Source organism: Podarcis erhardii (genome assembly GCF_964252035.2).
Source record: "Podarcis erhardii genome assembly, chromosome: 7".
In the NCBI taxonomy this organism is placed as follows: domain Eukaryota; kingdom Metazoa; phylum Chordata; class Lepidosauria; order Squamata; family Lacertidae; genus Podarcis; species Podarcis erhardii.
The window spans coordinates 78,060,502-78,083,325 of NC_138511.1; the positions used below are offsets into that span (position 1 = coordinate 78,060,502).

Below are 22,824 nucleotides of genomic sequence, written 5' to 3' on the forward strand. Positions count from 1 at the left end.
TGCAAGATAATTTCTCTCTCTGTACACCTCAATCAGTTTTATATAGGGAAATCCATTTCCAGCCAGCTGCATTGATATTCCTAATGACCTTTTTATTATAGTGATGTACCTTCTTGGTTGGCTTTGGGTAGTGCAACCTAAGGCATTGACTATCATTGAATACAAACTATGGCTTCATAGGGATCCCTTGAAAGTGGATTGAATACAAACTATGGCTTCATAGGGATCCCTTGAAAGTGGACTGTCTGCACCAATCAGCTGATGGACACTGATAATGAGCCCTTCTGAAGTACCCATCTGGCTTCATAATGATGGCAAGTGCTGCTATGATTTATTGGGCTCAAGACGTGGGTCATAATATAATAAATAATAATAATAATAATAAATGTTTATTTATATCCTGCCCTTCCCAGCCGAAGCTGGGCTCAGGGCAGCTAACAACAATAAAATAATAATAATAATAATAATAATAATAATAATAATAATAATTTATTATTTGTACCCCGCCCATCTGGCTGGGTTTCCCCAGCCACTCTGGGCGGCTTCCAACAGAGATAAAAAATACACTAAAATGTCACATATTAAAAACTTCCCTGAACAGGGCTGCCTTCAGATGTCTTCTGAATGTCAGGTAGTTGTCCATCGCCTTGACATCCGATGGGAGGGCATTCCACAGGGCGGGCACCACCACCGAGAAGGCCCTCTGCCTGGTTCCCTGCAACTTGGCCTCTCGCAGTGAGGGAACCGCCAGAAGGCCCTCGGAGCTGGACCTCAGTGTCCGGGCAGAACGATGGGGGAGGAGACGCTCCTTCAGATATACTGGACCGAGGCCATTTAGGGCTTTAAAGGTCAGCACCAACACTTTGAATTGTGCTCGGAAACGTACTGGGAGCCAATGTAGGTCTTTCAAGACCGGTGTTATATGGTCTCGGCGGCCGCTCCCAGTCACCAGTCTAGCTGCCGCATTCTGTATTAGTTGTAGTTTCCGGGTCACCTTCAAAGGTAGCCCCACGTAGAGCGCATTGCAGTAGTCCAAGCGGGAGATAACCAGAGCATGTACCACTCTGGCGAGACAGTCCGCAGGCAGATAGGGTCTCAGCCTACGTACCAGATGGAGCTGGTAAACAGCTGCCCTGGATACAGATTTGACCTGTGCCTCCATGGACAGCTGTGAGTCCAAAATGACTCCCAGGCTGCGCACCTGGTCCTTCAGGGGCACAGTTACCCCATTCAGGACCAGGGAATCCTCCACACCTGCCCGCCTCCTGTCCCCCAAAAACAGTACTTCTGTCTTGTCAGGGTTCAACCTCAATCTGTTAGCCGCCATCCATCCTCCAACCGCCTCCAGACACTCACACAGGACCTTTACCGCCTTCACTGGTTCTGATTTAAAAGAGAGGTAGAGCTGGGTATCATCTGCATACTGATGAACACCCAGCCCAAACCTCCTGATGATCGCTCCCAGCGGCTGCATGTAGATGTTGAAAAGCATGGGGGAGAGGACAGAACCCTGAGGCACCCCACAAGTGAGCGGCCAGGGGTCTGAACACTCATCCCCCACCACCACTTTCTGAAATAAATAAATAATACAACATTCTAAAATCATTTAATTATAAAATTAATTCAAATCAAATTGATGGCAACCACTGTGCTAGAGTTCTGTGAAGATTGCCAAAGGAGGGAGTCAGGCTGTGCCCTGGCCAAAGGCTTGGTGGAACAGCTCTGTCTTGTAGGCCCTGCGGAAAGATGTCAAGTCCTGCAGTGCCCTGGTGTCTTGTGGCAGAGCGTTCGATATAGAAACAGAATCATGGGGAAAACTGTGGAAATCAGATTTGGAATTCCCAGTGAGTTATGCTTTGAAGGAAAACTACATGAAAATGATTTTTAGGTGGTAACTAACACCAAACAAATTGGCAAAGATGTATAAATCAAAATCAAAATTTACTGGAAATGTAAAGAAACAGAAGGCACATTTTATCATATGTGGTGGAGGTGTAGAGTAGCCAAGGGTTTCTGGGGAATGATTTATAATGAGCAAAAAAAAAAAAAAAAAAAAATTCAACGAGACTCCCCCCTCCCCGAAAAACCCAGAGGCTTTTCTTTTAGGGATAACTGGGACAGATGTACAAAAAAACCACATATGAATTTATTTTTATATGCCACAACTGCAGTGAGGATAATATATGAGCAAAAATGGCAAGATGAGGCAGTGCCCACTGAAGACAACTGGCAATTGAAACTCATGGAATATGCTGAATTAGCAAGTCTAAGTAGTAAAATTAGAGATCAAGATGATATTGTGTTTAAGGAGGATTGGAAAATGTTTGCAGATTATTATTATTTAAATGTAAACAAGCTAAAACGCAAGTAGGTTTGGTGTAAGAACAGCAGTAAAATACATGTCTGAGAATGCTTTGGAGGACATAATGTATAGAAGAACTATAATATGCCGTGATATTAGAAAATGTGGGGAAACCATGGATGGGGAGAGGGGAAGTCGAATACGAACTGAATGTTAATTGGAAAAAGTTTTATAATTTTTTTTTATTTTCCTTTGAAAAAATCTCTCTATATAAAAAAGCATAATGATGTCAAGTGACTGACAGATAGGTAGCCCTGCCCACTTGTCACTTGACACCTGGAGGGCCAGAGAATTCCCCATCTCGGCTCTAGCAGAACAAGGGGACATTTTTCATTCAAGTTATGATTTATTTGTTTCACTCAAAGAGGGCATCATTCTACCCCTGGGAGGTAGAACTCATTTTTGGATGAAGTTGCAGATAAGTGATACAGAGGTGTTTAAGCAGAGTCTCCCCTCACGCAGCAGAACACAGGTGGATCAGAATAGGTTCTTCAGTGGCAGAAGCCCCCAAACCCTGAGAAGGCAGCTGATGAAGTCATCATTCTGGCCGTGAGGCTGGCACACATTCAGCTTTTGTGACGCGAGAGTAAAAGCCGGATACGGTGGTTTCGCCTAGTTTTAAGCCATCACAAAACCCCTTAGTGGCACAGCCCTTCTGAACAACCTTGACGATGACAGTTCCTGGATATGGGGGACAAGATGTATTCGATGAGTCCTGGGTTCCACGAACAACTGCCCTCTCTGCCCAAGTCCCAAGACATTTTCCATCCCTTGTGCTATAAGAGTTTGCAGGTGTGGTTTGGCCTTTATAATGATCACAGGCTCTCTTTCTATCTCTTACGTTTCACGGCCACTTGACCTCAGTTGCAACAGACTAGCACAACCACACCTCTGGAATCTGTTACCTGATATTGCTGTTATTGGTGCGTAGCAAAGGCTAATTAATGAGTCTATTAACAGCAATCCTATACATGTCTGCTCAGAAGAAAGCCTTATTGAGTTCAGTGGGGATTATTCCCAGATGTATTTACAGCATTGCAGCATAACAGCGCAAAAACAAAAACAAAAACAGACCAAAGTAAGTCTATATAAACTTAGCAATGTACCTGGCTTTAGACTATGTGATCCCCATATCCACTGAGTCTTTGCTCTATAATTTACTTAACCTAATGAGTAATTCAGTCCAGTAACCTAATAAGTAAGGAAGGATATCTCAGTGGGTAGAGAATGAGACTCTTGACCTCAGGGTTGTGGGTTTGAGCCCCACGTTGGGTAAAAGAGTCCTGCATTCCAGTGGGGTTGGACTAGATGACCCTCATGGTCCCTTCCAACTCTACAGTTCTTTGATTCTATGGCTTCTTTAGTCTCAGAGAGTGTATGTGGCATGAGCTCACTGAATAGGACAGATAAATGTTTTGGAGGGGCAGAAATCAGTGGCAAACTGTTCAGAGGGCTATGTAGCACCATGTAGTGCTGACTCCACCAATGTATTTTATGCATATTTTTATGTACATGCAACTGATTCTGTCAGTTGCTTTTCAACCTGCATTTCAGTTTGCCTGAAGAGAATAGATATAGGACATTGACTCTCCTTCAATGGTACATTGTGTATGTGAAATTGGAATTACCATAAGAAACCATCACAGCCATTTCAAGACAGTCGTTCTGTGGTCCAACGCAGTCCACCGTCTCATTGGGATCGCAAACCCCGGAAAGCAAAGAATAGCAGGCTGGGCACTGCTTCCCATTGGGTTGGTTGATGCGTGGAGGCACTGAAACCAATTAGTGAAAGCCCGTTGGTTGGGAGAGCAAAGAAAGCAAGGACATTGATGCAGAGAAGAACATAGTTTTGAACTAGCAGTCCTCTATTTTACTAGGAAGTTGTAATAGTCCTGGGTCACACACCCACACCCCAAATGTCAAGGGCATGGCATGATGGATTATGAGAAGGTGGCAGAACAGGCGAAGGAATTAATATCCTCATCAACTGCTGATGGTACCACTTTCCCAGAAGCCCCAGTGCATGAGGAATCCATATTGTCAGCATCTCCCCAGCCCAGAGGCATTTGAGCTGCCCGTTCCTCAGAGCTGGAGGGTTTCAGGAAAAAAACTACAGAGAACCCTCAGACCTCCCATTTAGAGTCTGCAGGTCTATTGCAGGTAAGGTCCTTTCAACAACTTCTGGAAACAGACACAGGTAGCCACCAGGCTGAGCTACATCACTGTCATAGCATCTGGGTTGAGATTTCCAGACTTTTCTTTCCCCTGCCTCTTTCCCCAGGAAATCACAATACTTACCACTGAACTGGAGCAAACGACAGTCAGTGGAAAACCTGAATTGCTGTTTGCTCCGATTCAGCAGTACAGTGGTTCCCCGCAAGACGAACGCCTCGCAAGATGGAAAACCTGCTAGACGAAAGGGTTTTCCGTTTTGGAGGCGCTTCACAAAACGAATTTCCCTATGGGCTTGCTTCGCAAGACGAAAATGTCTTGCAAGTTCCTGCGGGGTTTTTTCCCTCCCCCCCTTTTCCTAAGCCCTAAGCCGCTTATCAGCTGATCCGCTGATAAGCCGCTTATCAGCTGATCCGCTAAAAACCGCTAAACCGCTAATAGCGCTAATCCACTAAGCTGTCAATGGGCTTGCTTCGCAAGACGAAAAAACCGCTATATGAAGAGCCTCACAGAACGGATTAATTTCGTCTTGCGAGGCACCACTGTAAAGATTGTGTTTTCCTGGGGAAAGAGGCGGGGGAAAGAAAGTGCTCAAACATGGACTAGGAAAGTGTGGACCTGCGTCAAGAAAGTGTGGGCGAAGAGCAGAGCACAAGCAAACCTCACATTTTGAAAGCGTAGACACAGTTTCTGGAGAGTATGCAAATCCCTATTCCTCCCTCATTCATGAGTGCAAAGGGAAAATTTCTACATCTTCTCCTTCTGAATTCTGAGCACAATTCAAAGTGTTGGTGATGACCTTTAAAGCCCTAAATGGCCTTGGCCCTGTATACCTGAAGGAGCATCTCCAGCCCCATCATTCAGACCAGACACTGAGGACCTCCTGGCGGATCCCTTACTAAGAGAAATGAAGCTACAGGGAACCAGGCAGAGGGCTTTCCCAGTAGATGTAAAGGAGATGAGGAACTAAATAACCTTTAGAAGACATCTGAAGGCAGCCCCTTATAGGGAAGTTTTAAAAAAAATTAATGTTTTATTATGGTTTTTATATACGTTGGAAGCCATCCAGAGAGGCTGGGGCAACCCGGTCTGATGGGCAGGGTACAAATAAATTGACATTGTTATTGTTCTGTCACATTGTCTTATATATGGCTTGGTTTGTTCTCCTACCTTCTGTCTCTGAAGTGCTGACCACTACCATGAGTCTGAATTCATGCCCCTAATTGTTAGGAACAGGTGTGTGTGTAGAACAATTTCAAAGGGAGGCTCCACTGTGAAACTTCTTCATCAAGAGGCACAATTATTTCACGTTGTTCTGAATGCAGACAATTGTTTCCTATCCTGTACTGGTGTTAATTAACTCCAAACTACCAAGTTGATAGTTTTATTACCTTTGTAAAGGATTATTATGCTCATTTTGTATACGTTCCAGCTCTAACTGAATTGCCAACACCTATACCTATACTTAATACATTCATTTCCCTCTGACCTCCCTGTTTATTATCCCCATCATATGTTAAGGCTAGCACAAGTTGAGTGCTTAAGACATTGTGCATATTCACCAGGCCACCTCACCCTTCACCTTGGGCTAGCCCTGGTGAAGTATGCCTTACCTTGAGGAGTTGCAGTTTTGCAGGCATCCCCTACACAGCAAGCGATTCCTGTCCTTAGTTCTTGCCCTCGCCCAAAGTTGAGGAGTTGTGTTCTGTCTTTGCAGATTTTGGAGGATTCACAGCTTTTAGCTATTATCTGAGCTTGCATTCCACCTGCAGGGGTGGAATGAAGGAGGAAGGGTTAGGTCTCTGCTAGTTTCCTTAGCCAGAAAATCCCAAACCCAGTTCTAATTTTAAAAGAAGATATGAAATTCTCCTATATTCATTATAACTACCGTATTTACAAGGGTCATTTCCAAGCTCAAGAGGGCTTAAAACCACAGCTAAAACAATTTAAGACACCAAAAATAGGGGATGTAGTTATTGTGGTTAGGAACCATTGTTAGATGAGGATAAGGCTATCATTCACTGCTAGCCATAGTGGCTATGCCTCTGAGAGCCAGCTGCCAGGAATCAGAAATGAGAAATGTGTTGTTGCATTGAGGTTCTGATTGCAAACTTTCCATGGGCATTTGGTTGGCAATGGTGAGAACAGAGTGCTAGACAAGATGGTCTTTTGGCCTGATCTGATAGTGCTCTACTTATGTTCTTTTTTCTCCCTATAATATTTTTATTAAAGCTTTTTCATAATACAATGCGATTAAAGAAACCAATCTAAAGAAAAAAAAGGGGGGAAAGAAGAAGAAAAGAATAGAAAGGAGAAAGGAGAAACAGAGAAAAATAAATGGACTTCCTATTTTCCATCTTTCAGTTGCATAAAAGAAATTATTCACTCTAGCCTGACATTCATCTGTTCTACTTTCTTAAGTTCTTAATGCTTGCCAGGGGGATAAAAGCTTCACACAATTAAAAAAAAAAGTTGCCACATGAAAGATTATTTGCTTTTGGAATTGAACTGGATGACTTGTCGCCTTTGGTACTGCTGCTGCTGAGTAAACATAGTGTTGGCAAAGCTATTCACAGGCTCAGATTTGCGGTCTTTTTCACTCACCTACAGTGGTTTCAGATACAGAGATGACACAGGTGTCATTGTCACAGGTCTCCATGGGGCCAGAACAGTTGTTGCCACTGCCCATACAAACTTCACACTTCAAAGAAGCACCTGGAAAAGGGCCAACAGTTCACGCCATTCAGGAGGGTAGAAGCAAATTCAGAAGTGCAACCTCACATTTACACCCCTTCTAAGAATGTACAACCTTCTATGTTTATGCAATAATCTAATAACAATGCAACGATTCTTTTTTTTTTAGGGCCCATTACAATGATCAATGCAGATCTCCAGGTGTTCCCTTTCAGCTGTGTGTACTATTTTCTGTGCATATCCATAGGCAAATGATTTGGAGTGCTGTTGTATCCTTTTTTTAATAGTGACTTAAGTGGTTTTGAACTTGCACACCATTCTCTTGAAATTGAAGCACCAATGCTTAGCTTTGGAGTGGACAGAACAACTCCTCTTCAGTTTTCTTCCCATGTGCCTTCTCCAGAGTGACCATAGGAGCCTGTCCTCAGTGACTGACAGAATAGACACAGAATAGAGCAGGACTATTGGCACTGTAGGTAAACCACAGAGCCTAGGACTTGCTGATCAGAAGGTCGGTGGTTTGAATCCCCGCGATGGGGTGAGCTCCCGTTGCTTGGTCCCAGCTCCTGCCAACCTAGCAGTTCGAAAGCACGTCAAAGTACAAGTAGATAAATAGGTACCACTCCGTCGGGAAGGTAAACGGCGTTTCTGTGCACTGCTCTGGTTTGCCAGAAGCAGCTTAGTCATGCTGGCCACATGACCCGGAAGCTGTCTGCGGACAAATGCAGATGAGATGAGCGCCGCAACCCCAGAGTCGGCCACGACTGGACCTAATGGTCAGGGGTCCCTTTACCTTTTATTGCTTTCCTTGATCAGGATACTATACTTGATGCAGCCTACAATCACATTAGATTTTTTGCTGCTGTACCACACAGCTGATTTGTGTTAAGCTTGTGGTCTACCAAGACCCCTAGACCTTTTTCACATATACTACTAGTAAGCCAGGTGTCCCCCATCTTATATCTATGCAGCTGGTTCTTCCTGTCTATGTAACCTTACATTTGTCCCTATTGCAATTCATTTTGCTAGTTTGGACCCAGTTCTCCAATCTCCTAAGGAAAGTTTGAATCCTGATTCTATCTTCTGCGTCATAAGCTACCCCTCCCAGTTTGGTGTCATCTGCAATTTTGATGAGCACCCCCTCAATTCCTTCATCCAAGTCATTTATAAAGATGTTGAACAACAATGGGCCCAAGACAGACCCCTGTGGCACCCCACCTGCCACTTTTTTCCAGGATGAGGAGGAAACATTAATGTCTTTGGGTTCGTTCATCCAACCAACTTCAAATCCACCTAACAGTAACTTCATTCAGTCCACATTTCACCAGCTACCTGCCAGTGGAAGGGCAACAAGGAGGAACTGCCACTGAGAAGGCCCTCTCCTGAGTCCCTAGCAAGCTTGCCCTTCCACTTGAATAAAACATCTCCAGTTTGAACTGGTCCTACCCCCTCCTTGAAGGGGACCAGACTCAATTGTGGGGCTTGCATCAACATCTCCAATACTACAATGACCTCCCTCTTGGCTGGAAGCTGGTGGGAAAGGGTCTAGAACTAGGATGGAGTGTGTGGTCCTTCAGCCTCTTATCAGCCTGAGCCAGCATGGCTGGAGAACCTCAGGTTTCTTCTTTTTAAAAAATAATTTTTTATTAAGATTTTAAAGGTTACAGAAAAAAAGGAAAAGAAAACAATCAAGGAAGAAAAAAAACCCAATACATGTAAAAAAAAAAAATCAAAAAACAGAAAAAAGAAATAAAAAACAAGTCAAACCTTTAACTCACTTACTTACATTCACTTATTTCCTTGACTTCCTCACGCCTCCCATTTTTGTATTCTAATTCAATTAAATATTCCAGCAAATCCTTCCAACTTTGTTTTTATCCTAATAATTTATCTTAACATATTATAATTTTACCTTCTCTCTTTCACCAATTCGTTTTTACTTAATCCTTTATGTCTTTTCTGCTAAAACCACATAATTTTCTTTCCCCAACATCTTTCTAACAATCCTTAATTTTACAATATTTTTGAAGATAAACTTTAATTTTTTTCCAATCTTCTTCCACCAACTCTTCTCCTTGGTCCCGGATTCCTCAGGTTTCTACCCCTGCATTATGTAAAATTATCCTTTCCCCATCACACAGGAGCTATACTGGTTCCCATAAGAATGTAACACCAGATGGCATGACAACGGAAGCGTTCCTGACCTTCAAGGATGGGAAAGAAATTTGCTTCAGCTCACTTTAAATAAAAAAAATATATGCAAGCCTTCTTCATTCATCACAAAACACAAACCGAAATGGCTATCCTTCAACATTTGCACATCTCCAAATGTTGCAATGCAGTTTCCAAAGAGTGCGTACAGAAATGCAAGCATAAATATGGAAGAAACTGAAATGGACACATTCAGAACTTGGGAAAAACTGAAATCAACAGGTTCTCCCATCCCTACTTACCTATAGTCACAAGCAGAAAGCCAACGGCGAGTCCCAGCAGGAACTTCATGGTCATGCCAAATGCTGGTGAGTAGCTTCAGAAACAATCTGCCCCTGTAATATAATTTGTTAGGTGGTGAAGTGTTCTAAATTTAACAAGCTTTCGGGGGACAGGATGGGGAGCACACTGTCAAGTTACATATCTCTGAATCTAAAAAATGATATCTGTTCTCTGTCATGAAATGTGCTAGGTGATCTAGGGACAATCACCTACTCTCAGCCTAACTTACCTCACAGCGTTGATGAATGGGGAAAATTGGGGTGGGGAGAGATTGTGCACCTCCTTGTGCTCCTCTGGTGAACGACATGGTACACATGTGATTCAGAAACAATAATATCAAAGCGTGTCCCTTTCATTACAGAGGGGGAAAACAGAGGGGTTTTTTTTATCCACAGAAGGCTGCATGACTTGTATAAATTCCACCAGATACAGAAGTAACATAAAAGCATAAGAAGAACATCAGGTTTCAAAGGCACAGCTAGTCCAGCATCCTGATCTCACTGTTGAACATTTACAATGCCTGAACATGGCTAAATTAGATCAAACTGGGCAGATGACCTAGGGCTGTGTTCAACTAAGCATAGACACATTGAAATCGATGAAACAACATTTGCCATGCCCATTAACCTCAACATTTGCCATGCCCATTAACCTCTGAGTAGGACCAACACTGAATATGGCCTCCGGACTCCAAGGTTCCATTCTACTTGGATGCTAGCTTAGATACAATTTTCGTAAGCTTAAGTTCAAGGATTGGACTAGGAACATATCAGAGGATGATGATGGCCTTACCAAGAGTTCTCAGGTGTTGTCAGGATGGTGTCTGTAGGAAGAGGAAGAAAAGACAGGCTTGGGATGTTTTCCTCTCTGTTTTCATTTGTTGCTCTCTTTATAAACAAGAATTTGAGGACGTATTTCCTAAGCTCCTCCTCCTATTACAGATTTCTGAATCCCATTCCTTCAGTTTCTGGGCCAGTGTCCTTTCATTTCCCTATTTTGGTAGTACTGAGAATCAATTAAAAAAACTTGTAGCCCAATCCTTCCTTTACCCATTCAGCATCTGAAGTAAATTTGCTTCTGAAAGCCAACTAAGCTACAGGTAGCAATGGATGTATTGGCCAATTTCAGTATCTCTTCTTTTCTTTTTTCATTCTAAAGGTCAGTTTTCTAAAATTTCAGCTCTCTCTCTGTGTGTCTTTTAAAAAAAGAAGTCCCCATGAACATTTTAGTGCAAATTTCTCCCAAAATACACGTTTGCATTTGCTTAAATATGGTTTTCCCAGTAGTGATGTATGGAAGTGAGAGCTGGACCATAAAGAAGGCTGATTGCCGAAGAATTGATGCTTTTGAATTATGGTGCTGGAGGAGACTCTTGAGAGTCCCATGGACTGCAAGAAGATCAAACCTATCCATTCTTAAGGAAATCAGCCCTGAGTGCTCACTGGAAGGACAGATCGTGAAGCTGAGGCTCCAATACTTTGGCCGCCTCATGAGAAGAGAAGACTCTCTGGAAAAGACCCTGAAGTTGGGAAAGATGGAGGGCACAAGAAGAAGGGGACGACAGAGGACGAGATGGTTGGACAGTGTTCTCGAAGCTACCAGCATGAGTTTGACCAAACTGCGGGAGGCAGTGGAAGACAGGAGTGCCTGGCGTGCTCTGATCCATGGGGTCACATAGAGTCGGACACAACTAAACAACTAAACAACAACAACATTTGCTTAACACACACATATTTGCAAAGCCTTGTTCCGCAATATGATGCACTTTTAATTATTTACTGAATTCATTAATTGGCAGAGCCTCTAATTTTGTTATTTTTCAATAAATGGAACCGTTCCCCCTATCCAATAAATTGTGTTGAGACTTCTTTCAGGGTATGGGGGCAATTTGGGTTTCTGTGTTTTCTGCTATAGACTTCAGTGTTTTCAGACCATATTTTTTTAACCCACCTCATGACTCGGATAGGAGCTTCACTGTTGCGCAATGAGAGAGAATAGGGAAATGAATTATGTAAAGGCATTTTTTTTTTCCAATTTAAGTAGACCTCATCCAGATGCAGGGTCAGCACTGGTTGTCCTCAACAAAAATAGATTTGTTTTCAAGTATCTTACTTCCTCTTCTGATTTTCTTTTTAAATAGTTAGAACATTAGATGAACCCACTGGGTCAGGTCAGTAATTGCCAGCCAGGTCAGGCATCCCCTTCTCTTCTCTGCCCTCCTGCAATTCCCAGCAATTGGTCCTCAGAGACATATCTCCTCTGAAAGGGGAGGTAGAACATAGCCATTATGGCTGGTAGGCGTTGGTAGCCATGCCCTCCATGGTTGTGCATGAAGGAAGACTTTGCACGTCTTGGGAGAGGCCATGTGCCTCAAGCAGGGAAGGGAACTTAAGAACACAGGCCATTGGTTCCTCTAATTCAGGGACGTCCAACTCCAAAGAGACTGTGATCTACTCACAGAATAAAAAACTGGCAGTGATCTATAACTTTTTTGAAGAGGGAGAAGGGGCAAAAGTTGCTCAACAAAAGATCACTAAGGAAAGAATGTACCTCACAGCGAAAACTCTGTCTTCTGTTCTAGCAATCAGGTGGGAATGGAGGGCAGGTCGAGAGGGAGGAGCAGAATGCTCTTGTGACACTGCAAAGGAAAAGGAGCCAGAAATCGACCCCGATCGACCAGAATCTCCCGGGGATTGACCAGTCGATCCCAACTGACCTGTTGCACATCCCTGCTCTAGTTTAGTGTGTTCTTCACTGATCACAAAGCAAATGCTCTACCACTTAGTTGAGGAACTTCCAGATTGGGCAGGGCAAGTCCAGCATTTTTTAAAATTTTATTTATTTATTTGGTTTTTCAGATTAAAATTTTAAAGTCACATAGCCAACATACAACATAAAAACAAGATTCCATGGAATCTCTTGGACTTCCCTCCTCCCCTTTGCCGGTCCTATTGTTAATCATTTCCTCCTGCATCTTTTATGATAATGCAAACCTTTTACCTCTCCAATGTGTCCAAAATTCACCTTTAAACTACAAGTGATATTCCAATCCTACTTACGATTTTAACTGTTTACAATGGTTTTTAAGATAAGTTATAAATTTCCCTGATTCCTTATTAAAAATTTGGTCTTACTGATTTCTGATTCTTCTGGTCATTTTTGCTATTTCGGCATAATCCATCAACTTAATCTGCCATTCTTCTCTGCTCGGGACTTTATCTTCTTTCCATCTCTGGGCCAATAATATTTGTGCAGCCGTGGTAGCATACAGTCTTTTCTGCTCCCTTTGGATTTTGGCACCTAGAATTCCTAAAAGGAAGGCTCCAGGTTTTTATTTAGAAAAGGTTATTTTAAACATTTTTTTTCCAACTCATTATATACAGTAAAGGTAAAGGGACCCCTGACCCTTAAGTCCAGTTGCAGATGACTCTGGGGTTGCGACGCTCATCTCGCTTTACTGGCCGAGGGAGCCGGCATTTGTCCACAGACAGCTTCTGGGTCATGTGGCCAACATGACTAAGCCACTTCTGGCGAACCAGAGCAGTGCATGGAAACGCCGTTTACCTTCCCGCTGGAGTGGTACCTATTTATCTACTTGCACTTTGACGTGCTTTCAAACTGCTAGGTTGGCAGGAGCTGGGACTGAACAACGGGAGCTCACTCCATTGCAGAGATTCGAACCGCTGACCTTCTGATAGGCAAGCCCAAGGCTCAGTGGTTTAGACCACAGCGCCACCCGCGTCTCATTCCTTAAAATTATTTTACTACCTAACATTTCCACCACATATGATAAAAAGTGCCTCCTTTTTCCTTACATTTCCAGCATACATTTGACCCAGTTTTATACATTTTTGCTAGCATAAGGCAGTCTTCAACATGCCCAGCTTTAGTTGTGTATACCACAGCCCAGAAAATAAATTTGGTGCTGGAGGGCTGGCTTTCTGCACTGGGCCTCAAACTTGAGATCATTGCTGCGGACAATGCCAGCAACATTATAGACACATGTTAAAAGTTGCAACATGTAGGGTGCATTGTCTGCTATCTTCTAAATGTGCTAGTGCCATTGTGCTAGCAACCATTGATAGACTTATCCTCTATGAATTTGTGCAATTCTCTTTTAAAGCCATTTAAATTGGTGGTTATCATTGAGTCCTGTTGGAGTGAGTGCCATAGTTCAACTATGTGCATTGTGAAGGGCTTTATTGTATCTGTCCTAAATTTTCTGTCATTCAGCTTTCAAGACCACTCGTGTACCCCACAAGCCCCAGCAGATCATTCTTTGCGAATCAAAATCCCATTTTATTGCTCTGTTCTTTTTCTGTTGGCAACGCTTCCTGGAAGCAAGAAAACTACTTGCTCAGTAATTTCACTGAATTTCACTGTCAGCAATTTGGTTATTTTTTTCCTGCTTGGTGTTTTGTTCCATACAGTACAATTTTTGTACGTGACAGCCACAGACTTTTTCATATCATGTCCACCACTTCCCCATTATCCCCCCCCCCACTTTTCGGTGGTGTGTGTGTGTGTGTTGCACATTTAGTACAATCAATGAACATTATCAGTCATATAGACTCAGATATTTTGTTTGCTACTGGGTTAGGGGCAAAAAGGTGTCTGGAATTACTTCAGACAGAGGAATAAGATGCACAAATTCAAGCTTCCTGCCTTCAACAACATAATTGTGAAAACTGCTTGGAGATGTATTTATTTTTAACTAAGGGGTCTATACATTTTCTTAAATAAAGATTGTTCAGATTTTTTTTTTCATTCCTGAAGCATAGTTATTGAAACCCAGACAGCACTCACTCCAAATATTTAATGCACTCTGATACCACTTTGAATAATCATAGCTTCCCGCAAAGAATCGTGGGAGGTGTAGTTTGTTAAGGGTGCTAAGAGTTGTCAGCTGACCTCCTATTCCCCTCCCAGAGCTTCAATTCTCAGAGTTCCCTGTGAAGAGGGATTGATTGTTAAATTGCTGTTCCCCGCCTTGACTTTCTGAAATAATGTGAGAACGGAAACACAGTCATTCTTTGAAATTTTCACTTTACCAAATTTTGTGATGCAGTTCTTCAATCAAACGATGTTTACAAAATTGCAGAAAGTGAGCATCAGAATGAATCTATTAGTGAAAATTAATAAATTAGTGATGATCACATGCAGAAATGCATTGTATTCTGGGGGGGGGGCTGCTTGCAAAATTTTGCACATTAGTCCAAAATGCATATAAAAAGATGTTTATAAGGAGAAATTTGCACAAAGGTGCTGGAGATTTTTCACGAGGATTTAAAAATAGTAATAACAAATTGGTGCAATATGCGGAGAATTGAACAGAAGATTGGAAAAATGAGAAATTGAGAGAACCTCAATGGACACATCTATCCATTTGTAGCAGTACTGTAGGGTGGGCTGAATGCACCAGGGAATGCATGATGCCTGTAATCAATATTAATCTATGGTAGCTTTGAAATAAAGGTACCAATTAACTATTCTTTCTGTGTACACAAGGAGGAGCCAGAGCTTAGTGCTGGGGTACATGAAGGTACTGCTTCAACCTGTAGCTAAAGCAGGACACTCTGTGGTCCTCCACACATCACTGAACTCCAGCTCCCATTGTCCTTGCCCACTGGCCATGATCTTTGGGGCTGACCATCATCTCATTTCCAGACCACCTTCTTGTGCATAACATAGAAACACAATGCAAAACCAAAAAGCTCCATCATTTGAAAGGCAGTGGCGCAACTCTATTCTATACTGATGATATCAGGCAAATCCCAATGTATGCAAGATGATTGTTGATTGTCATACAACCTCCCCACAAGCAAATAAGAATGGACGATCCAAAGTGCTTTAATAGTCCATCACTCTTCCCAGGAAATTCTGGAAGTTTCAGCTCTGTTTGGGGGAATGGAGCCTCCTAGCAACTCTCAAAACCTTTAATAAACTACAGCTCCCATAATTCCTTGTGGGAAGTCACTACTGTTTAAAGTGGTATCATAGTGCGTTAAATGTATGCTGCACGGAAATGGAATGAGGGTACCATTCCAACCAAAGAAGAGAGGCAGACAAAATTGATGAACGATGCCGAGATGGCAAAACTTACAGGAAGAATTAGACACCAGGAAGAGGAGGTCTTTAATAAAGAATGGGGAAAGTTTTTATTTTATTTGTATTGTAAACAATTACATACATGGTAGGATTGACAGAAAACTTAGAACTATGGATGGACGAAGGATTTATAAAACTAGAGTTATGAAAGAGACGTAGAGGGGAAAATCATTACATTAAAATCCACAATAAGGAGGGGGGAGAGGGAAGTCAAAAGGGATTACAGTGGTATCTCTAGATGCGAATGGGATCTGTTCCGGAGCCCCATTCGCATCTAGAAGCAAACGTAACCCGTGTTTGCGCGTGTGCGGGTCACGTTTCAGTGCTTCTGCGCATGCGTGTGACATCATTTTGAGCGTCTGCGCATGCGCAAGCGGTGAAACCCGGAAGTAACGTGCTCCGTTACTTCTGGGGTGCCGCGGAGCACAACTCGAACACGCTCATCCCAAAGCACATTCAACCCGAGGTATGACTGTATATGTTTATGTATTTAATCCATTTGCTTATGTAAAATAGAAACGTGCTCCATTACTTCTGGGGTGCCGCAGAGCGCAACTCGAACATGTTCATCCCAAAGCACATTCAACCCGAGGTATGACTGTATATGTTTATGTATTTAATCCATTTGCTTATGTAAAATAGGAAATGCAAAAATAAAATGTATATATTTTTAAATAAAAATTAAATGTATGGTGTGAAAGTAGCTTAAATCACACTGCTGCAGAGCAGTCCTCATTCTAGGATGTGGGGGACCCTTAGGCAAGGTGTCCTCAGTGGGGGGGCACACTCCTGCCAGGGCATTGCATGCCCACTTACTTGCCCTTTCTTTTGGGGCCCAATCTGTGCCCATTGGTGGCTGGCACTCCCTGGTACAGAGCCCAACAACAGGTGGAGCCAAAACCAATGCCCGAAGAGACTAATTCTCATTTTCTCTTACTATCCTCCTTGCTGCTAAGCTCTACAAGGGAAACACTGAGCTTAATAATAATAATAATAATAATAATAATAATAATAATAATAATAATGTATTATTTATACCCCGCTCATCTGGCTGGGTTTCCCCCGCCACTCTGGGTGGCTTCCAACAAAATATTAAAATACAGTAGTCTGTTAAACATTAAAAGCTTCCCTAAACAGGGCTGCCTTCAAATGTCTTCTAAAAGTCAGATAGTGGTTCATTTCCTTCACATCTGGTGGGAGGGCGTTCCACAGGGCGGGTGCTACTACTGAGAAGGCCCTCTGCCTGGTTCCCTGTAACCTGGCTTCTCTCAGTGAGGGAACTGCCAGAAGGCCCTTGGCGCTGGACCTCAGTGTCCAGGCAGAACGATGGTGGTGGAGACACTCCTTCAGGTATACTGGACCGAGGCTGTTTAGGGCTTTAAAGGTCAGCACCAACACTTTGAATTGTGCTCAGAAATGTAAAGGGGGCGGGGAGAGAGAAGCTGCCAGCCAGTGTCACCCCCGGCACTGGTTGTAAGGTATGAGGGCAGGCAGGTGGAGAGCTGACTAAGGGCAGAGTGAAACCCTTATTTCATCCTCTGGATTCTGTTCCTGTTCAGTGAGTGAAGCAATATTGCTTCATTACATCAATGAGGGGCATAATTCAAAAGCCAAACAAGAAAGGAAAGGAAAGGAAAGGAAAGGAAAGGAAAGGAAAGGAAAGGAAACAACAAACATACAAACAAGGACCTCCCCAACACACAGACACAAATATTAGGGTTTTCCCCTGTGGTCTTTGGTTCTGATTAGGAACAGACATAAAGAGACTATGAAGTGGAATCTGAGAGGGGAAAATCATCCTCTCCATGGAGAATCCTTTAAGGTAAGATGATTCTCTGTGGTGGGTACATGGATGGGTTCCTCTTCTGGCATCTTGCTCCAGAAGCCTCTCAAATCTTCCCTATGCAGACTAATAGAGACGAGACAGGGTGGGAAACCTCCAGCCCAGGTTTAAGTGCAGCCCGCTGGACCTCGATTTCCACATCAGCCATACTACTACTCTCTACGATACACATCTTCCTTGAGGTATGTTTTGGCCTTGCTTGACTGTATCCTTGACCTCCAATAACACCTCATGTTCACCTGGTTAGAGCACAGAGAAGGGTGTGTGGGAATGTGTAGAAACTAACCTGCTGTACAAAGGTGAAATCTGCATTCCTTGTTCTGACCACTTTTGGCTCTGCCCCCTCGCTTGCCCCTGGTATGTGGCCCCTAATATATTGCTCAGAGGCGAATGTGGCCCTTGGTGGAAAAGTTCCCCACTCCTGGAGTGAAGTATTTGAGTTGGATTTTAATCTGAGCCGGAGAAGAATTCAGGGATCTAAAAGGCTTGCGTCTCAGAAGTAGACTTAAAAAAATATATTTTTCTGTACTTGAGGAAGATTACAGATACTCCTGGAGAATAATTTTACATGGTGTGACACATGGGCACACCCTTCCTGCTTCTTGATAAAAGAACCTTGTTAATATTTTTAATAGTTTTTATTGTTCACTATCTGCTTTGGAAATGTGGTTTATTGAGGCTATCCATGGCCAAAGTAAATAAATTCAAGCTTACGTCACTTACAGCAACATAACCACACCTCCATGGGGCTAGGGAATTTGAAAGCAGAGGAACATGGAAGGAACTAAATTCAGGTTTTCTCCATTATTTGGCACAGTTTTGTCCTCTAAAAAGAAAGAAATACAGTGGTGCCCCGCAAGACGAACGCCTCGCAAGACGGAAAACCTGCTAGACGAAAGGGTTTTCCGTTTTGGAGGCGCTTCGCAAAACAAATTTCCCTATGGGCTTGCTTCGCAAGACGAAAATGTATTGCAAGTTCCTGTGGGGTTTCCCCCCTTTCCCCCCCTTTCCCTAAGCCCTAAGCCGCTTATCAGCTGATCCGCTGATAAGCCGCTTATCGGCTGATCCGCTAAAAGCCGCTAAACTGCCAATAGCGCTAATACGCTAAGCTGTCAATGGGCTTGCTTCGCAAGACGAAAAACCGCTATACGAAGAGCCTCACGGAACGGATTAATTTCGTCTTGCGAGGCACCACTGTAGCTCTGAAGAAGAAGAAGAAGAGTTTGGATTTGATATCCCGCTTTATCACTATCCTAAGGAGTCTGAAAGCGGCTAACATTCTTCTTTCCCTTCCTCCCCCACAACAAACACTCTGTGAAGTGAGTGGGGCTGAGAGACTTCAGAGAAGTGTGACTAGCCCAAGGTCACCCGGCAGCTGCATGTGGAGGAGCGGGGAATTGAGCCCGGTTCACCAGATTACGAGTCCACCGCTCATAACCACCACACCACACTTAACTCTTCATGAAATGGTTCCAAATTTTAACTCTTCATGAAAAAGAAATAGATCTAAAGCTTAACTCTTATATGGGAAAGTGCTAGGATGAAGCTCTGGAATTTATTCTTTATCGTGTTCTGTCCATGTTCTCATCCTTTGCATGTGGCATTACCAGGAACATAAAATTTTATTGCATTGCGATAATAGAGGATTATTATATTATTCATCCTGCAGCGTGTCTCATTTCCTGAAATGGAGTCATAAAAAAGCATTTGGGATTAAAGGTCAGCCCTTTTACTTGCAGCGAGCAGCAATTGGTTAGCCATATCTATCTTAATCTCCCTGGCATGGGCCTCCTGGAAACTTAATTAGGGAGTTGGGAGGACCTCCCACTGTCTACTGCAGATGACATCTGCCACTGGATTAATCCGTCTCACTCTGGCAAGGCAATCTTGGATGTGGTAAAACTGTCAGTCATGACGCATGGGAAACTTTGTTCTTAGAATCCCCATGAAGTGATTGATAAGTGAGAGGTAAGTGGTGTAACCAGAAGGCTGAAAAAGTACTGGGCAGCTTATCTCAAAGGCTCTCTGTGGCAACCTCCCTCCATAAAGGTGGGAATGAGGTAACATGGCCTGATGGGATAGAAAAATCTTGGAATGGAATTTGTTTTGGCCTTAGTGGAAATGTTTTAAGAGGTTAAGTGTAAATAGGTATATTAGATTTAATGGGGAATAAGATTAAAAATATTTTAAGATAAAGGATTTGCTGAGATAACATATAGAAGTGGAATACAAGGAGGGAGGTGAGAGGAGGTCAATGAAACAAGGGAATGAAAGATAGATTATGGTAAAGGTATGATGTGTGTTTTTAAATTGTTTTTGTTTTGTTTAGTTTAGTTCATGGTGTTTAGATGTTAAGGTTGTGTTTTGTATTGTCTATATTGTATTGTTTCTTTTGTTTCTTTTTTCTTTTTCTTCTTTTTTGTAAGTTTTTAAAGTAATAAATATCATTTTTTTAAAAAAGAGGTAACATGGCCTGATATTGGGGTGGTTTTAAAGCTTAGAGTCTGGGCTCATCCCCACTTATGTTTTGCCCTTTTTTTCCTAGGCACAACTCTGCACTTTAAAGCGATGCACCCAAGTGCCTTTTCTTTGGTTCCAACACTTTCCCCATGAAAACCCGCTCTTTACTGCTGAATCAGAACAAACGGAAATTTGGATTTTCCACGAATTGCCATTTGCTCCAATTCAGTGGTAAAGAGCAGCTTTTCATAGGGAAAGTGGTGGGGTGGGGTGGGAGGAGGACAGTTGGCAGTGCAGCTAAATTGCAGCCAGGAAACCAGACCCTTTTCTTGAAATTAAAACAATACAGTGGTACCTCGCAAGACGAAATTAATTCATTCTGCGAGTTTTTCCGTCTTGCGAATTTTTTGTCTTGCGAAGCACGGATTTTGGAAAAGCTTCAAAAATCACCAAAGTCTTCAAAAACCTCAAAAAAGGCTACCACACCGCGTGCTATGAGTTGCTCCTCGAAGTCAAGTCGCAACTGCACCCCCTGAATGCACCCTGGGTATTAACGGTTTTAAGAAAAAGGAAACAAACTTGCAAGACGTTTTCGTCTTGCGAAGCAAGCCCATAGGGAAATTCGTCTTGCGAAGCAACTAAAAAAACGAAAAACTCTTTCGTCTTGCGAGTTTTTCGTCTTACGAGGCATTCGTCTTGCGAGGTACCACTGTATCCAAATACTTGCTAAAATATTCAAAAGCTTTTGCTTGCATAACATATGCCAAGTATTTACACTCAAGTGCTAATCCAAGCATGGGCTTAGTTTTACTTAGTTGAAGATTGCAGCTTCTTCCTTAAATATTCAAAACCAACTGTGCAAGAATAAGGAGTGTCGCCTTTCAGGGGCACCAACTATAGGGGGCTCTGGGTGCCCAAGCAGCCACAAAAAAATGGTTGTGGGTGCTCAGCACCCACACCGCAGCCCCCCCAACTTCTAAGGTCTCGTGAAGTCTCGGAAATCATATCTGGAGCCTCGCTTTCTGAGGTCTTGGGAGGTCTTGGAACCTGACTTCCAGAGGCACTGGAAATCAGGTTCTGAGGGCAGGGGCGCGTGTGATGTTATGACATCACACACACTGAACATCCATAACCTGGGGCCCAAGTCGGCTCCCCTATCCCCTTTTTCTTCTACAGACACTGGAGAAAGAGATGATGAAGTTGGAGGAAGGGCTTTTCTCTTTTTCAAAATGTAGTAAAGCATCTCTATGGGATGAGAGGTTAAGTGAAATATTTCCTCCCTTCCTTCATAAATAAGGAGCCTCTTCTTCTTTGAAGAAACTGGAGAGAGGAGGAGGAGAAATTACTTTCAGAATAGAATGTGTGTGTGTGTGTGTGTGTGTGTGTGTGTGTCTGCAGAGAGGTTCAACTTTTTAAAAAACAGCAACAAACCATTCTAAATATAAATATAGTGGCTGGAGAGAAACCAAAACTCTTCTATGTTCCATAACTTGCATTCCATAACTTTTTAAAAAATCATAATTTTAAAAAATCAAAGTATGCCTAGATCAGGGGTCAGCAAGGTTTACCTCACATGGGCCGGTTCACTCCCACAGAGATCGCTCCATGGGCTGGATCATGTCTGCACAGACATGATTTCTGGCATCTGTGCATGGCATCTGGCGCTGTGGAAGCGAGTCCCCACTCAACGCTGCATTGGTTTAGCACAGTGCGTGGGGACTCGCCGAGCGGGCGGCTAGGTTTGGGCATTTAAATGACCCCCCTTGGACCGCTTGTGGCCCATGGACTGCAGGTTGCTGACCCCTGGCCTAGATAGCCTTTTCTTAAAATACAATACATCCGCTGGGGGAGTGGGTAATGGGTTCAATACTGGATTGGAGGAAAGGACTCAGGGAGTGCTAATGGTCCACAGATTAGGGGGACACAATACTTGTTTTTCTCGGACACTGGCAACCCACACTACACCACTGAAGGCTGCCAACACATGTGACTCTTAACTTGCTATAGGACACTACATTCCAGCCACTCAAACTCAGAAGAGGAGGGGATTTCTTTTGGGGAGAGGAGACCCAAGGGCCAGATTCAGAGCCATGTGTCTAGGTGCACATATATAATAAAAAGCAACATAAGATGTATGAGGTTTTATTTTGTTAAAAAAAAATGAAAAGTGTTTTCCTTACTGCACTTAAGAGAAGGAGCTGGATAAGGAAGGCTCACTGGGTGCTGTATTAGTTAGCAGACCTGGCTATATCTTATCTTGCCTGCAATAAATTTGCTACCACACAAGTGAAACCTTCCATTGTTTTCCCTGTCCAAAGTTCTTTAGCATCACAGCTAGAGTGCATCATCGCAGAAAGCAGAAGTACGAGAATATTCAAGAAGTCAGGGAGCTGGTGACTTGGTGTGTGTTGACTTTCCTGACTCAGTCCATTAGTGGCCATTATTTGATGGATCTATTTCCTTCCTTTCCTTTTCATTCCCCAGCCCCAGCGCTGCCTTCTGCCTCATTACAATGAGTTAGATCGGAACCATGTACAGTGGAGAGTTTGTTTCTGCAGGCTCCCTGCAAGATAAGCAATCCCAACACTACTCCTTTCACACACACACCAGCTACAGGTGGTTGTCATCCACCAAGGGGGTGAGAGGCAAGGCCATTCAGCAAAGCTATAGCTCACTTGTTTGCACTTTCCCC

General features: G+C 43.1%; 1 protein-coding gene across 1 annotated transcript; it reads right to left on the minus strand.

Annotated features, from left to right (window-relative positions):
• Positions 1-2,688: 2,688 nt before the first annotated feature.
• LOC309346087 (phospholipase A2 inhibitor and Ly6/PLAUR domain-containing protein-like) lies at positions 2,689-10,637 on the minus strand. The gene is made up of 6 exons (XM_081869770.1): positions 10,514-10,637; positions 9,682-9,774; positions 7,139-7,249; positions 6,148-6,300; positions 3,991-4,134; positions 2,689-3,043 (listed from the first exon to the last, which is right to left on the minus strand). Exons 2-6 carry the CDS (start codon positions 9,734-9,736, stop codon positions 2,901-2,903), a joined length of 606 nt encoding a protein of 201 aa, XP_081725896.1. The 5' UTR covers positions 9,737-9,774; positions 10,514-10,637; the 3' UTR covers positions 2,689-2,900.
• Between the last annotated feature and the right edge of the window lie 12,187 nt (positions 10,638-22,824).